This window comes from Amblyomma mixtum, chromosome 4 (genome assembly GCF_055824585.1).
Source record: "Amblyomma mixtum isolate Tamu chromosome 4, ASM5582458v1, whole genome shotgun sequence".
Lineage (NCBI taxonomy): Eukaryota > Metazoa > Arthropoda > Arachnida > Ixodida > Ixodidae > Amblyomma > Amblyomma mixtum.
This window is the reverse complement of record NC_143015.1, coordinates 159177491-159195379: the sequence shown is the minus strand read 5'-3', so window position 1 is coordinate 159195379 and position 17889 is coordinate 159177491. Positions and strand designations below refer to the sequence as shown.

General features: G+C 50.2%; 1 protein-coding gene across 2 annotated transcripts in view; it reads right to left on the bottom strand.

Moving 5' to 3' along the window:
* The window catches only part of Cen (cerebellar degeneration-related protein 2-like), a 174571-nt gene that overhangs the window by 15911 nt on the left and 140771 nt on the right, over window positions 1-17889 (bottom strand). For both annotated transcript variants that reach the window (XM_089541076.1, XM_089541078.1), the window contains exon 3: window positions 1794-1942. In XM_089541076.1, coding sequence (XP_089397202.1) covers window positions 1794-1942 — 149 coding nt within the window. The remainder of the gene's footprint in view (window positions 1-1793; window positions 1943-17889) is intronic.

Below are 17889 nucleotides of genomic sequence, written 5' to 3'. Positions count from 1 at the left end.
AATAAAGCAAAGGTGACGCACGAGCTAAGTCAACAACAGTGATGCTCAAGACACATTGATGCTTACATTAGATGCCTACATCATAACTTTACTCCCTAAACACTTGGGATTTCACTGATTGAAACCTCGCTAATTCCGAAATTCCGATCAATCAGACTGTCGACGCAGCCCCACACAACGTAAGTGTAAATGTATGACGTCGGACGCTACTTAATTCGGACGGGCTACTGACTGAAGGCTCTGTTGCTGAATGAACAGCACAGGCAGCGATCGTCCAAACATCCTGCGCCACGTCAAATATCACACCGGAGATCTGCCCACTGACTCTAACGTGCACGCAACGGTAGGCGTGACGACGGCGTCACCGAATAATTGTACGGCTGCATAGTTTCGGTTTCTTTTCTTCCGAATTTCGCTGTAGACTGTAGCTATGGCACCTGATCGCACATCGACCAGCATCTCAAATTAAAAAGTGAAAATTCCCACATCAAAAATTTACGGGTATGTTAAAAATCCTGAGATAAACAATTCACGAGCTTTGGCGCATTGTGTCATGAAGTGCGAGTTTTGTTTTGTAATACAGACTACCATTCAATTATCTTACTAAAAACCATTTGAATAACAACAGGCATTAGAATGAAAGCACGCAGTGAATGCCAGGACTCAGAAGACTGCATTGAAAGAATGCTGTCCCTCAGCTGTCAAAAAATGAAGGCATTCGAACAGCATTGCTGAGGCCCTGCACTTCGAACAGAAAGGAGCAACAAGGGAGTAAGTTGTCCTCTACCATACTCCCTTTTATAAAAGCATAGAGTTTCTTACTATTGCCTAGAGGGAAAGCTGGCGGCGCTGCCCTTCAGCCACCATGCATGGACGCTCAAAGCATCATGGGGCGGTGAGCTACTTGTTGCGGAACAGTCGTAGTTTTTCGGAAACACGAAGTGGCACTACTAAGATGTTTCATTCCGAAAACGCTGTTCGTGTGTGCGCAGACAACTTTCGCGCGAACGCAGTGTGCAAAAACCATAGTAGTAAAACGCATAGACACACGACGCCAATAAAAGGTTTCACTTTTTCGAAATGCCATTAAAAAACTTCTTAAAGTATCTAAGCAACAACATCTTTTTGAAAACATATTTACTTTTAAAAATGCGCTTATTAATTACGAAATATTAGTTGTTATAGTGTTCTTTACTTGGCCAATAGGAGAGCGAGTCGTCTCTTATTTTGGGCAAACTTTGCACTTAAATGCTTTTCTGCTCGTTTGTTGCAATCATTAGACAAGATTTTCAATGTTAGGACGTTTGTAGTTATCAAACGGCTTTATTTTTCTATTATTTTTTGGCCAAAAGTTGCAGTTCCGCAACAAGTAGCTCACCGCCCCATGATGCTTTGAGCGCCCATGGTGGCTGAAGTGGTCTTGAGGGGTCGCTATGCAAACTCCCATAGACGGCTTGCCAGCTTTCCCTCTAGGTAATAGTAAGAAACTCTATGTATAAAAGGGTGTGCACTAGAAGACAGCTTACTCCCTTTCTGCACCCACATAGGCATAGTTCTGTTTAGAGTGAGGAACATAAATTATAGCAGTGTCACGTGGGCAGCATTACTTTCAGTTCGTGGAGGTCTGGTTGCACTGAAGATCACTGTTCCATAACAAGGGTAGTTTACTGCAGGAATCATTCAGTGGGAACAAAGCGATGCAGGCAGTAAGTGATGTGACATATATGTCAAGGACTGCGTGAAAATGCCTACATGACACCTGTGTCGCAGGCCTTGCGAGGAAATGCATGTACCTGCGTATGCGCTTCTTGTCGGCCCGTGACTCCTGCTGTAGTCGCTGGTTGCTCTTTTCCAACTCAGCCACATTCTGCTCCAGCTGCTCGTAGATCTTGAGCCGGGACTCGTTCACTTCTCGCAGGCTGGCAGCTTGCCGGCTCAGGTGCTGCAGGAGAACACAGGACATGCGTGAGTGACCAACGAGCTCAGTAGGCCTCACACAGCAGAGAAATTCCAACTGGGACCAGCAAGTGCACATACATTCCATGGTCGCAGAGGCTTAGCTATTGAAAGTAATCAGCACAGGTCCTTGACAGCCCAAATTAATGAGCTGCTCTTAAGACAGTACACAAGAGGGGATCAACAGATGACACACACCCCTGTATAGGGTACAAATGAGGTGAGACATAAACAGGACTATAACGGTGTCTATTTCACCACTAGACGCTTTTCAGGGCATGAATTGGCAAAGCATTCAATCCATGTTACAGGCCAAATGGAACTCTAGCCTCTTTGCAGGCACTGAATTGACTCCAACAGTCACCAATCGCAGAAGAAAAACAATGAAAAGTGCTCTACAAAGCTCGTTTCATCCTGGGTACTATTGCCTAATTGACATACAATGTACTGTGCATCACGCATGGTGCTTAATAGCACATCACTGTTATTAAGCATTGATATCAATGAAGAAATCAACAACCAATGCGCAACAGCCAATGTGATGAGGAATGCGACCAGACGCCCCGGCCAGCATACTCCCTGTTGCAACTACCGTCTTACGCAACCTTGCTTTCATCTCAGGCACTAAGATCTAAAGAGGAGTGGTCCAATGATCAGCGTCAACATACCAGGAAACTATGACACACCACTTTAATACACTCTCGTGCATAAATATAATTAAGGTCCCAGGCGCGACCACATATACAAACCAAGGATATCTCCGAAGTGGACACTAAACGGTCAGAGCGGCCCGCAATATATTAACGCCTCTCCATCCATACTAAACACCACTAGTACGGATTACAGTCGAACGAAGTTATAACGAAGTTGAAGGGGCCCGGCGATTACTTCGCTATAGCCGTAGCTTCGTTATAGCCCGTGTCGACCGAGCTTCCAAGGGGAATCGTCGTTTCTTCGCTATATCCATCATTTCGTTATAGCGAGGTTCAACTGTATTTACTCCAGCTGACCTCACCCGGAAGCAACGTCAAGCTACGCCGGTCACCCACGCACGCATCGCAACACATCAAGACCCAGTCACCCGCGCACAGACCCGACCACCGACACCGGGATCCTCGCAGGCTCTTCCGAAACCCACCCAGACGCAGAGCGAACAAAAGGAGGCGCAGCTGCTAAGCATGGGGTCCCCCTTGAGCATGGCTTCGAGGCACCGTTGCAGCAGCGAGTCCGAGGACCACATCTCGTTGCTCGGTCGACGCAACGGCGTCCGCACCCCCACAAAATCCACCCGGCTTCTCCGCCACACCCCCGGTCCGTCCGCGGCCGCCGCACTACGTGGACTACAGCGGCGGCGCCGAGAAAACAGCCGCCGCCAGCAGTTTTCTGCACGAGCGAGCGCACTCCACGTGACTCATCTGCGGGGCAGCCAGGCGTTTTCATGCGCCTTACTTTTTTGTGCGTGTGTGTGTGTTTACACCACCCTTTGTCCGAGATGAAAAACTGCTGCGGCAGCCCGCTTGAGCGGCAGCCACATCTCGAAACACAGATGTGTCGCCCAGGGAGAGAGAGAGGGAGTGAGAGGGAGGCGGCTCGCATGCACAGGGACTCAGCGCAGTAGGCGAGCGGACAAAGTTCCGCACGCCTGCAGACAGCTGTTTCTCTGAGACTGCGAGCTAGCGCTCAAGACAGCGCATATGGGCCGAGACCTCGCACGACGGCGCAGTCTCATGGTTCCTCGAAGAAGCCGCGCGCGCGGTCCAGTAATTCCTGCACCCGCCGCGGTAGCTCAGTGGTTACGGCGCTCAACTGCTGACCCGAAAGACGTGGGTTCGATCCCGGCCGCGGTGGCTGAATTTCGATGGAGGCGAAATTCTAGAGTCCCGTGTACTGTGCGATGTCAGTGCACGTTAAAGAACCCCAGGTGGTCGAAATTTCCGGAGCCCTTCACTACGGCGTCCCTCATAGCTTGAGTTGCTTTGCGACGTTAAACCCCAATAAACCAAACCAGTAATTAATGCCGTAATGCATGGGACGCAGCGATTAGATGCGAACCTCTTGATTCTCGACACCTGACACGTATAGAGCAGCGCACAATGTGACCGGTAACGCTGATGCACTGGCAGCGTCGTGAGTCACCCGTGACGTCACGGAACCTTGGCGAACGCCGTGACGTCACGGGTGCAGGTAGGAGCAAGTGGCGGTAAGTGGAACAGAAAAACGCTTAGGTTTTTCCGCCACGCTCACGAACGTGAACGCCCATATACGAGCGACAGCACTGTGCGGTATATGGGGTCCGTTGCTGTGTGCATTTTTAGCGAGAAGCGCTACTTCTACGCACGTCCGAGCGAGGTATACCTCGTACAAACCATGCTCGCATCGACACTGCATCTGTTGCCGGCCTATATAAAGTGCGACTGTACAAGCCACAGTCACCACTTCTTCGCCGTTGATAACAGCTACAGTCTGAACATAAATGCGCCTATATGGGAGTAAAAAGGGAGAAGTTCAAGGTGTGCGCTAGAGGACAGCTTACTCCCTTATTACTCTTTTCTGTTTACAGTGTACCATTGTTTACAAGCCAAAGGAGGAGAATGAGAAAAGCGGATGAACAACAAGTGAGATAGCAGCTCATAATACCCGTACGAAGCCACCATATAGCGCCAAACGATAGCTATGCTTAAATTCCTTGTTATCTTTCGGTCGTACCAGAAATAATTGTCATGTATGGAGCAGTCCCATAATAATTGTAGCGACTTAAAAATCGAATCAACACTCAAATTCGACACTTCCCAGGTGCCTCGGTGGCTTAGGCGTCCGGCTGATGAACCCAAGGTTGCGGGTTCGATCCCGGCCGTGGCGGCCGTCTTTCGATGGTGGCGAAATACAAAAGCTACATACTACGTGAGGTCAGAGCACGTTAAACAGCCCCTCCTCCAGGCGGCTTTTAAACTAATGCGGAATCATCCAATACGACGTCCCTCATATATATATATGCGGTCGAAATTTCCGGAGCCCTTCACTGCGACGTCCCTCATAGCCCTAGTCGTTTTGGGACGTTAAACCCCATAAACCCTCATATATATGATGTATGCCATGTGTCGCTTCGGGACGTTAAACCCCTCAACTTACAACCTACAAACTCGGTACTATACAAGAGGCACGAGGGCTTACAGTAGAAAAACAGCAGAATGATCGAATAAGCGGCGCTCCATAAGGTTCGCCAATGCTGAGAGGAAAACCCGCATATCCGGACGTTTAGTTTTCGAAATATCGGCACAAACACGGCGGACAGCAATCAAATTCACTCTTCCGTGCAGCGATTCATGAAACAGGTTCTCGTACCGGATCCGCAGATGTGCCCGAAGTGACCAGAGGTCTACGTGCACGGTCTAAAGTCAAAGAACCATAACGCTCAACTTCAACTCTACTCGCGCCAAGCGGTGAAGCACCACATTTCTTTCTTTTTTTGTTTCTGCCTGTCAATCCGGACGAACCTGACCAGCGAGGGTACAGAAAAAGAAAAAAAAAAAAACCCACTGTCCATAGCCTGAGGCCTTCTCTTCAGACGCTAAGCACCGACGGAATATCAAACCGAGCCCGCGAGGCAGGCAACATCGAGCTCCTCCCTTTTTAGCCATTCGACACATCCATCGTCGCGTGCACGACCGGACACGGAAACCGAAGGAGGGGGTCTTTTTACATTACGAGCCGCGCAACCGGTCCCGCACGAGCGTATCGGGCCGTAGATTAATGGTTCGGGTTCGCATCCCGCCCACCGCGTGCCCTCGACACCGTGTACAGCATCGCGGTCGCGTCTCTGCCGCAGGGCCAGGGGGCGTCGGTGTGCTCTTCGAAGACCCAGGCCGGTCGTGTGCGCAGGTTTCCGTGGCAGCAGTCCGCGCGAGTTCAAGCGTACCCTGAATCCAGGTTGGGTCGCACGATGACGATGCACTTTTGAGATGAAAAAAAAAAGAACACTGCCACGTCCACAACTGTCAAAGCCTGATTTAAATTTACTTATTTGTCCTTCTTTATATAAAGCACTGCACACGACTTTTCGCTGTCTGCCAGGCGCTGCCATACAAGCACAATTGAGGCTTTGGCAGGCCTTAACTTGTAAAGTATCCTTAGTGCAAAACTGATTGATTGATTAATTGAATGAATGAATGAATGAATGAATGAATGAATGAATGAATGAATGAATGAATGAATGAATGAATGAATGAACTTGTTTATGGGGTTTAACGTACCAAAGCGACTCAGGCTATGAGGGACGCCGTAGTGAAGGGCTCCGGAAATTTCGAACACCTGGGGTTCTTTAACGTGCACTGACATCACACAACACACGGACCTATAGAATTTCGCCTCCACCGAAATTCGACTGCCGAGGCCGGGATCGAACCCGCGTCTTTAGGGTCAGCAGCCGAGCGCCATAACCACTGAGCCACCGCGGCGGCTCGATTGATAGATAGATAGATAGATAGATAGATTGATTGATTGATTGATTGATTGATTGAAATTCACGCAGGCTCCCTCCTGGCCCCGTAACGTAGAAACGGCAACAGAAGCTAACGGTAAGGACCAAAACTAGTTTAGACTTACCTAATTTGTCAGACTTACGCCAATCTTTAAAAAGAAACTCAACATCCGAGGGCCTAAGTTTCTGCTTCGGACAGCCACTACAAATGTATAGTTCATTTTTCTTTTAAGCAGAACCAATTCACTGAAACCTGCGCAGAGAAACTACCGGAATCCAAAAAAAAAAAAAACTTCTCTTCAAGCAGCTGCTTTTAGCTGGAGGACACTTGCGTTGCGAAAAGAGAACTCGTATACTGGTATGTGGGGCTTTACTGCCTGAAGTGTCACATGGGCTGTGAGAGACGCCGTACTGGACGGCTCCGGATTAATTTAGACCATTCGGGGCTCCTTAACGTTCATTAACATCACACGGAACACACGGGCGTCTTGCATTTCGACTCCATCAAAACGGCGCCAACCCGCGTCCTCGGACTCATCAGCCGAACTCCGTAACCACAGCGCCAGAGCGGACGAAGTTCGAAAAGAGAGACGAATGCGGGCAGGAAATAAGGGGACAATTTAAGATTCCCATTAATACCGCGTTGAAAGCGACAGGAGGGGGCGAAAGTGCAATGCACAACGGCTCGCTCAAAGTCTCGATTACGGTCCCATCATGCACCCCTTGTCCGATGGCCTTTCACGCATAAAGCATGAAGGCAACGGCCACGAAGTCAGCAACAACAAAGCGGCCGACCCTAATAAAAATGTGTCCATAGACAGTCTATAGACTTCTTATTGACTTCCTATAGATACTGCTTTTTGTCTATTCATAGACTGTCTATAGACAAAAGTCGACTAAAAGTGTACGGCCATAAATCTATAGATTGTCTATAGACTGTCTATGGCATTTGTATTGCCTATAGACTGTTCTCTAGTATTTGTGTATAGACAGTCTATATATACATTATAGACAGAAGTCTATAGACACTCTATAGACTGTCTAAAACTTTTGTTGTAAGGGGAGGACGACCGCTGAAAGACCCTCTTCGCGGGCCGGTGGAGGGATTGCATGAAAAGCGAAACGCATCTGCGCTTAGCCTTTCTTAGAACTGTGCAGTCCTGTGGAAGGGATAAAGCAGCCGAATGGCTCGCGGCGTCGTAGCCCTTCGCTTGCCCATTTACTTCCCCATGACATTAGGGAACAGACTTATGGACAACTATCATACAGAGCCGGTAGGGAGAGGCTTTTGTGTGCTTTAGGCATTTGATTCAGTTTTTGAACTTTGCTCATTGAAAAAAATGGGCACCCCAATGCGGTTTTCCCATGCACGCAAAATTAGCCGCGCAGGGAGGGGAACGAGTCGGGCTTCCCCTCCCTCCTTTTAAAGTCCACCCCTGATAAGTACACCCTTCCTACAGAGTGGTTCACCTTTAGGTGCGTAAGGCACATGCAGAGCACATGGTATACTAACTTTTAATGCGAGAGAATTATGTGGCTATATACGCGTCATCAAAAAGCGTCCGCAAATTTTGTTCGCACGTAAAGATATATGAAAAAAAGTTTGATTGCATTAGGTAGTGGGTGAAAAAATCTCGCTAAATTCCAAACTTCATTGAAGTGGAGTAAGTAGTTAATTAATTAAACGCCAAAAACACACTTAAACGTCACAGTAGCCATGGGCGTCGATATAGCGCTTGGACGTCAGAATAGCTATGGCGTCGAGAGAGTATGTGAACGTTTTGCTTTCACGTTGCTCCAATGCGGGCCGCCGCAGTGATCCGCCGCAGTGAAATTTCCGGAGCCCTTCACTGCGGCGTCTCCATAGCCTGAGTCGCTTTGAGATGTTAAACACGTATAAAATTAGAGAAATAAAAAAAAATGGAGGGGGCAAAAGAGGACAGGGAAAGGCTCTCACATTTCCGCTCTTAAGCAGACTTAAGTGGAACCCTGTAATTTTTTCTGCAACCGGCTCCTCAAGCGCGCTACCTCCAAATAATGGACTCTTTTGAGCCAACAAAGTGACGCGAAGCGATACGCACCAAAACCGGCCGTTCCCAGCGCGCCGGCCAATTCCGAACGGCAAGGCTTCCTTCCACAAGGTTCCACGAAGTCACTGACATTGTTAAGCGCGCGACTTGCGAATGCGGTTCCCGCTGGAACGAAAGAAAGAAAGAAAGAGAGAGAAAAAAGAAAGGAAGGAAGAAAGAAAGAAAGAAAGAAAGAAAAGGAGAGAAAGAAAGGAAGAAAGAAAAAGAAAGAAAGAAGGAAAGAAAGAAAGAAAGGAAGGAAGGAAGGAAGAAAGAAAGAAAGAAAGAAAGAAAGAAAAAGGAAGAAAGAAAGAAAGAAAGAAAGAAAGAAAGAAAGACAGAAAGAAAGAAAGAAAGAAAGAAAGAAAGAAAGAAAGAAAGAAAGAAAGAAAGAAAGAAAGAAAGAAAGAAAGGGAGGGAGTGAAGAGGATGATCCCGGCGATGGCTTTTCCGTGCACCCATCGTTCGAATCCGCTCCGGCACGCGTGAATTTCGGCCGGCGAAGACGACGACGACCTCCGGCCGGACGGCAGAGAGGCAGGTATACAGATACAATCCCGCTCAAAGACAGTCTCCGACCAGCGAACGCTCTGAGCCGTAGGTGTATACGTACACACAAAGACCGAATACATGGATACACCTACGAGAGGGAGAGACTTCGGCGGGCAGAGCAAGGACCCGTCGTCCAGCTCTTTCCTGCACGGCTGTGCGCACCGCAGCCGGTTCTCCTCGGAGCGTAATAACAGAGCGGCGCCCAGCGACCGGCCGCGTACACTGCCTTCTCGGCAAGAAGACAGTGCGGGGTTTGTGGCAGCAACAGCACGGTTGGACGCACCGGAATTCGGGGGCCGACCTCTGTATACGCGCACGCGTCCTCCCTTCCGGTCGAGCGTCCCGACTCGACCGTTGGACAACGAGGAGTGTATACACCCTGTTTGTTTATCCGGTCGAATAGGCCTTCGCTGGAGGCAAACAAGAGGACACGCATGACTTTCTCTAAAGAGCGGTAGGATTGAGAAGCGGACAATAGGGCAGGCCGCGGATAAGGTAGTTAATACCAGCAGGACTGACCGGCTAACACGAGAGGTAATCACGCTAAACCGCTTAGGACAACACGGTGATATATGCAAGGCAGTGAAGAATAAAGACAGGCAAGGGCGGAAATTGTTCTCGAGCTGGAGACGTGAAATTAAGTGTGCTCTGGTGTAGAGTCCATTGCGATAATAAGCGGAGTAACGCGAACTGACTAGAATAAACCGACGGGAACCGACTAATTTGTCCTGTTGCTTTTAATCGCTGACGAGTTCGTCGCCACGTTGAAGTTCGGCGCCACGTGCGTGTGCGTGCGTGCGTGCGCACACACACACACACACACACACACACACACACACACACACACACACACACACACACACACACACACACACACACACACACACACACACACACACACACACACACACACACACACACACACACACACACACAGAGAGAGAGAGAGAGAGAGAGAGTAGCGCGCGCGTAATACTTCTGAACTTTATACAAGAGACGACAGTAATTTCTTACCAGGCGCCGCAAGCTAGAAGCGAAACTCGACCTTGTTTCGACACGGAACTGAACGATAAGAGGTGTAACCGGAGCGCACCACGAAATGCGATTAAGCGTACAGCGTTGCCTTCAAGCAAAGCGTCTAGCTGAAAACGCGAAGGTTGAGCACAGTTTTATGCGTGACACGTAGATGGCGTAACGGACACACCGCCACAAAGCGCAGTTCACGTCCTCGTTGGTTCCGCTACGTTGCGTGTCTTGCATACCGCAGAACGCAGCCTTGCCACACTGCTAAACAAATTGCGGGATTCAAAGTCTATCACTCCCCCATCCCCTATGCCCTAACTCCTCTCTTCCGAAATAAATGTTTTTACTACTACCACTTAACGTCCCGAAGCCACAAATGGGCTATGAGGTCACCGTAGTGGAGGGCTCCGCAGGATTAACTTAGAGTATACCCCTGGGGTTCTTTAAACGTACGCTGATCTTTAAACGTACAGTTGTCGGAATGGAATCGAAAAAAAATCTTTATCTACTTCTTTCACTCTCCTGTTGCTTTGTATTGTACAACTGCTTGGTTTATGATTTATGGGGAACCCGCCGCGGTGGCTGAGTGGTTACGGCGCTCGGCTGCTGGCCCGAAAGACGCGGGTTCGATCCTGGCCGCGGCGGCTGAATTTCTTTGGAGGAGAAATTCTAGAGGCCCGTGTACTGTGCGATGTCAGTGCACGTAAAAGAACCCCAGGTGGTCGAAATTTCCGGAGCCCTCCACTACGGCGTCTCTCATAGCCTTAGTCGCTTTGGGACGTTAAACCCCATGAACCAACCAACCAACCAACCAACCATGATTTATGGGGGTCTAACGTCCCAAAGCGACTCAGGCTATGAGGGACGCTGTAGTGAAGGGCTCCGCAGATTTCGACCACCTGGGGTTCTTTAACGTGCATTGGCATCACACAGTACACGGGCCTCTAGAATTTCGCATCCATCGAAATTCGACAGCCTGGGCCGGGATCGAACCCGCGTATAACTGCTTGGGCTTGGGCAGTTTGGGCAGGGCATGTAGTAATGCAAAGGCAGATAACCGCTGGTCCTTGAGGGTAACGAACAGGATTCCAAGAGAAGGCAAGCGTAACAGGGGACGGCAGAAAGTTAGATGGGCGGATGAGATTAAGTTTGCGGGGATACGGTGGCCGCAGCTGTCACAGGGCAGGGTTAATTGGAGAGACATCGTAGAAGCATTTGCCCTGCAGTGGGCGTAGTCAGGCTGATGATGAAATGCTTCGCACCCAACGTATCACGGATCGGTTCACCGCGGCACTGGGGATCGAACTCCGCCCCTCCCGCATACGAGGCTGAGTTTTTATTACAGCTACTACATTTGTGTATGTACTACCTTTTTGCCTATTAACATAGGAGGTCCCAGTACGGATTCTGACTATGGACCTCCTTCTATGTAATTTTGTTCATGTTGTGTTGTATTTTGAATAACAATAAAACCTGATTCTCAGTGCTAGGCTCCAGTCGACTGCAGTCCAAGAGCGATTCACAACTCAGATAAAGCCCGCATGCGCCGTCAAGGACACTCGGAACATCTTGGAATCTCTCGCGGACGACCACCCGACCTCGCGAACAAGCAACAAGCTTCGCAAACATGTATGCACAGGATACAGCCCGCACTGAGTGGCGAACTCCGGAACGATAAGTACGCGGCGGCGGCGAAAGCTGTTTGAAAAGGAGAGCGCAACACAGCGTCGTTCACGCAAACGCAATAAACGCACGCCGTTAGCCGCCCGAACCAGGGACGATTCAAATCTCCGAAGGGGGAAGAGTGGACGATAATCGCGGGAACACGACATCGTGGACGACGGTGGAGGAAGGGGGGGGGGGGGGGGTGGAGGGGGAGGGGCAGGATAGGAGAGCAAGGTTCGCAAACTTTCGGCAGCACCGCGGACAGATCGACAAGTGAAGGAAAGTACAGAACGGCCGGACCTGCGTGTTGCATATATGTCCTACGCCGTGCCTCTATACCCACCCCAGAGCGGGCAGTAACGCATATAGATACACAGCACTGCGCTTTGCTAGTTCCACGCAACACCGCAAGAGGGCGGGGTGATGGGGAAAGGGGCGCGCCTGCTGTACTCCCACCAGTGCACTGCATGCGCGCGAGACACGGTCCTGCCTGCATCCGGGTAACCCTTGGACGACGTTTCGGTGGGTCGGTGCACCGATTGACGGGCGGAAAAAACGGCATTAAAAAGAACAAAGATAGGCGACCGCCCAGGGAGGAAAAGTATAATACGTTGTCGGCCCCGTATATAGTATAGGAAAGGCCGAAAGCGGCGGCAGCATTTCTTGAGCGACAGTCCAGCAGGGCTGCGCATACACTGGTCGAACGTGCTCGCTCCCACGCGACTGAATGGGCGAGCCGAAGCTGTGCCTGCACTTCCGAAGCACGTGCACAAGGAATGGGACAAAGTTGCTACTGGAGGGGGGGGGGGGGGGGGGGGGGGAAGCAGGCAGAAGGGAAAAGTTGACGTTCACCGCGACGATATATAGCGAGGGGCTGCTCAACATATACTGCGGGCTGCCTGGACCATGCACGCCGTAGAAAACCACTCCCCCCTGCCGCTGTGACTATACTAACCAGGAAGTACACGGAGCTCTGCGGTAACGTTAGGTACACAAAGCCGGGTCGTGAGGCACGACGGACCGTGCTCCGGAGAAAGCGCACGCGATATACTAAACGCTAACGGCGCGGTCATTCCCTACGTGAGGGTCATATGTGCCTGACGTTAACGGCCCAAGGCCCCGGGCGCCCGGATAACAGAGCAGCGTACAGAGCAGAGCGGTGAGAAGGTGCTCTAGATAAAACCTAATGGGTTCATGGGAAATCGTAAGATCTATACCTCAACGATTAGCAAGATGATTTTGCGTACTATGATGCGCCCCTGACAAAAATTTCTTTAGACAGTCTATAGGCTGTCCGTAGACTTTTGTCTATAAAGTCTATAGACTTTCTATAGAGAAATCCTATAGAGTAGTCTATCGACAATACAAATCCTAAAGACAGTCTGTGTTATGGAGTGTAACGTTGCAAAGCGACTCGGGCTGTGAGAAACGCTGTAGTGGAGGACTCCGATAACTACGACCATATGGGGTTCTTTAACGTGACGTACACTGGCATCGCACAGTACACGGGCCTCTAGTATTTTGCCTTTATCGAAATTCGACCACCGCGGCCGGGATCGAACCCTATAGCCAGTCTATAGACAGTCTACAGACAATCTGAAGATTTATGACCGTACACTTTTAGTATACTTTTTCTATAGATGGTCTACAGACTATGAATGGACAAAAGGAAATGCCAATAGGAACGTTACAAAGTCTCTAAGAAGTCCATAGAGCATTTTTATAAGGCCGCAATCTGTGAACTCTACTGCGCTCTCTGCTTGCCGAAAAACACTTCTACCCTTCGCACGCCAGCAGAGTTAGTGGATGGCAATGCATACCACGCACTGTCTGTGTGAGCTATACAAGCGGAACTCGACGGCTCTCGTTTGGATTATTCGTTATTTTTGTTGACTAACGCAGCCATCTCGGGAAATTCGCAGAAAAGTTCTCTCTGTGCATGGCTCAAGCACGTTTTTATGGCAAACAATGACGGAATCTAGCGTATTCGGCCGAGCGATGCATCTGGCAACCATTTCTCTTTTTACACCAGCAGCCAAACGTTTTTGCAAGACCACTGTGCCTCGAAATCTAATCGACCGCACGGCAACCGTATCCCGACATCAACATCCCAATCAGTAGCACCACAATAAAGAACACCTTCGGCAAACCTCCATCTATTGACGTCTTTCACCAGCCTAGAGGACACCCTGAACCTCAATGATGAGGGTATCATCATCATCAGCCCGACTATACCCACTGCAGGGCAAAGGCCTCTCCCCTGTCTCTCCAATTAACCCTGTTTTGTGCCAGCTGCGGTCACCGTATCCCCGCAAACTTTTTAATCTCATCCCCCCACCTAACTTTTTTCCACCCCCTGCTATACGCTTCCTTTCTTTTCAAATCCACTCCGTTACCCTTAAGGACCAGCGGTTATCTTGCCTTCGCATTACATGCCCTGCCCAAGCCTCTTTCTTCCTCTTGATTTCGACTAGGATGTCATTAACCCGCGTCTGTTCCCTCACCCACTCCGCCCGCTTCCGATCTCTTAACGTTACACTTGTCATTTTTCTTCCCATAGCTCGCTGCGCTGTCCTCAGTTGAAACCTTTTCTTTGGCCTCCACGCTTCTGCCCCATGGGATGAGGGTATACCTCCATGATAACGTTACCGACTGATCGCGCACCTCGAGTAATGAGGTTCGCCAACTACGTTAGTGAACACATTTTCTCGCTGTCCCCGCCCTCCCACTTAGAATATACATAACCAGATATTGGCTTAACTTCACTGCATGACATGCTCTGCTCAAGTTCACAATTCTTCCAAGTTAATCTCAGCTATACAGCGTTATCGACTCGCACTAGCTTTCTTGTCTAATCCATGCCGCACCTTCCCTCTTCAACCATGCTTCTCCGACCGGCCCTGCACATCGAAGGCACGGACAAAACGAGCAGAGGAACATGTCAAGCCGGTTAGCCCAAGACGAATACGGGATGCACAACACTCGTCCTTTTTTCCTCCATTCCGGAGACACGCGGAGACGCCAGAGAGACACTCGCAGGATAGGAATAGCCACGACGACGCGTATACGTCCAAAGTCCGCGCATATACATACCACATACGCGACCTCCCCGTCCCTTACACGTGACGCATATACGCATGCATGCATGAATGCATGGTCGGTCCGCGCGCCGTCCAAAAGTCGTGTACCACCGCCCGAGCCGGCGGGCAGAGGCCAATTATCCCGGGTCGAAGCCGGCTGAGCGGGTCGCCAACGGTATACGCCACACACAGACACACACAACGGTTTTGCATGGCGGGGGGGGGGGGGGGGGGGGGGGGGGGGGCGCTGTCTCGGCAAACGAAGAAAAAGGGGGTATAGGTGCGGAAAAGAAAGAAAGAAGAAAAAAAGAAGACAGCGAGAAAGAGCGAGGTATAGGGCGGAGCGCATTTGCAAATCGGGACACCAGACGACAATAAGCGATGAAGGAAAGGCCCGCCGCCGGCGGCGGGTCGGTATCGTACACGACGACGGCGTCACGCTCGTTCACGGCGGGCTAGCCGCACGCGGCGGCGCTGTTGAGAGCCGGGGAAACTACTATTACGGCCGTTCACACGCCGGAGCATGCTCGTTTGCGTTCGACGCACTCTCGAGCGGGCGTGTGCGTAGTAGTCACCGGCATAGCGAACCTGTCTGGCGCAAGAGGCGCGGGTGGAAGCGTGCCAGTTACGCGCGCCGCACAATCCGAACCCCTCGGCACTGATAATCGGCCCAATATAGGAAATATGTTATATTGGGAAAGGCTGGCGTACTGCTTCCAATACTGGGTGACATTTGGCCCAACATTGTGTTGTGTTGTGTTGGGTTTAGTGGCGCATAAGCATCCGAGGCTATCATGCGCCAACATTGTATATGTAATGGTAAAGACCAGCCCTATAATGGACCAGGGTGAAACCATCCATTTTCCAATATTGAGCCGATTACCCGTGCTCCTTGGAAAAGAGGTGGTAAGGTATGTGCTGGGGTTTTAACGTTCCGAAGGTATGCCTATATGAAGGAAGTTTGTACAGTGGAGGCTTCGCAGTTCGCTCAACACATGGGCCCGCCTTTTGCATTTGCGGCCGCTGCGGCCGGGATTCGGTCCCTCGACCTTGGGGTTCAGCTTCCTGGATGCCAGTACCACTGTGACACCGCGGCGGGTAAGTAATTACAAGTACAGAGGAGAGAAGCACAGGCTACATAAATTAGACTCGAAAGGTTACAATGCTATAATACACGCTGTTCGCTTTTTACTAGGCCCTAGCAGGCAACGCATCACCTTCACTTTTACGGGCAAACCCGAAAGAAGCAACGGAAGGACTGCGCAAGGGGAACTTGGAAAAGTTTTCAGCACAGACGGGTGCAGACTTGGCACGGGAGGTATAAGCGATTATAAACTATAAGAAAAAAGCGTCCCAGGGCGTAGAGGAACTTAAAGCAATGTTATAGACTGTCAACTGAACGTATCTTGAACAACTTCTGCACGCGTTCTCTACGCCTGCAGCAAGATTTCTAAATCGTCTACACGCCTCCCGAACAACCTCTGTATAGACGTATCGAACACAGATTTACAGTTTCTAACCTCTTCTGTACACCCTTCGCACACCGTCTGTGCACCTGCACCGACGAGCCTCCACCATATATAGGTGCATTTGGCTCTGTATATCTTCTTTTCAAAGCTGGGCAAATATGTGGTCATATATGGCATATAATAGCAGCATATGATAACATATAAGGTCTTTCCGTGCCATATATGTCCATATATATTAGCCATATATATTAGGGTCCCTCAGCATGCAGGAGTATCCGCGCTGCAGGACCCAGAAACAGACCTCTTGGGTTGTATACTTTTGACAAAGACTGTACATATATAAACTACATCTGGTCCATATCTAATTTCTCTAAGAGCGATCAAAAGCTAACGCAGCTCTATTCATTCGTTCCCCATGCTTTCACACCTCTTCAGACAGGAGTAAGTAGGCGTGCAATGCGAATGTGGGACTTAGTAGCAGTGCAGTGTGCACTGTCACACCTGAACGCGTCAAACCTAGCAATTTTCGTCACGCGACGCGTACGCTGCGTTAAAAAGCCGTATAGCGTGTCTCAATTACCTTTGAGCGCACGTTTGCACTCCGATTCGAGTCGCATGGTGCAGACTCGCACCTCCAGAGGAGTACGACCGCCGATCCAATTTTCTGGCGCCACTGGAAAGCGTAGAGTAAACCCATCCGTGTCATCCTCCGTTCCGGTCCTCTCTCCAATCAGCGAGCGTTCGCGCTGCAAGCTAGCTGACCAGCTTTCTGGAGCGACCTGAACGCGTTTGACTGCCTTGTTTCTCGAACCGGTCCTCGTGTACAGTCTTTGTCAAAAGTAACCAGGTTGCATGGTTTGCTTCTAGCTTGTGTACTGGAGCCCTTGTGGCTTTCCTAAAGACCAAAAGTTGTTGGAAGGTAAGAAGACCCCCAATCCTTACCTTTAAAGACCACTTTCGCTTTAGGGAAGCTGTAAGGGCTCCACTGTACGAGCTAGAAGCAAACCATGCAGCCTGGTTACTTTTGACAAAGACTGTACATGCATCGCTTCGTCAGAGGTGCGGACCCCGAGGGGTTTCTTTTTGGGCCATGCGATGGGCCTTCGTTTTGCATCGCCAACGTTCCAAATATCCTGATGGAGACAACTCTCGTCTTTACCCCATCCGAAGGTTAGGGCCTCCACGAATGCCACAGGAGCCCCATTACGAGTCTTAGAAGCAAACGTCCAGGGCTTTCATTAACGCGGTAGCGTTATAGGCCCCGTTACCCAGCCAATCCGGTGTCGGCGTGGTCGGCGTTGTGAGCGAAAAATAGGGTGGTGTAGGGTGGCTCAGATGACCACCCACCCGCTGGAGAAGCAACATAGGTGGGCCACCTAGGTCGCGTGATCTTGTGGCGTTGTCACAACCTGTCCATCGGATTGTGAGAAAACTGACCAGCGTGGCAGGTGCCAGTTAAATTAATGGTTGATCGCGAGAGGTTTCTCAGGAAGAGCAACTTCGGTCGCACAAGCCTCACCGGTGGCAGCACCTGTCATCGCAGGGCAGTGGAGCATCGCTTAACCGCTGCACCACTGCGCAAAGGAGTGGTGTGAGGA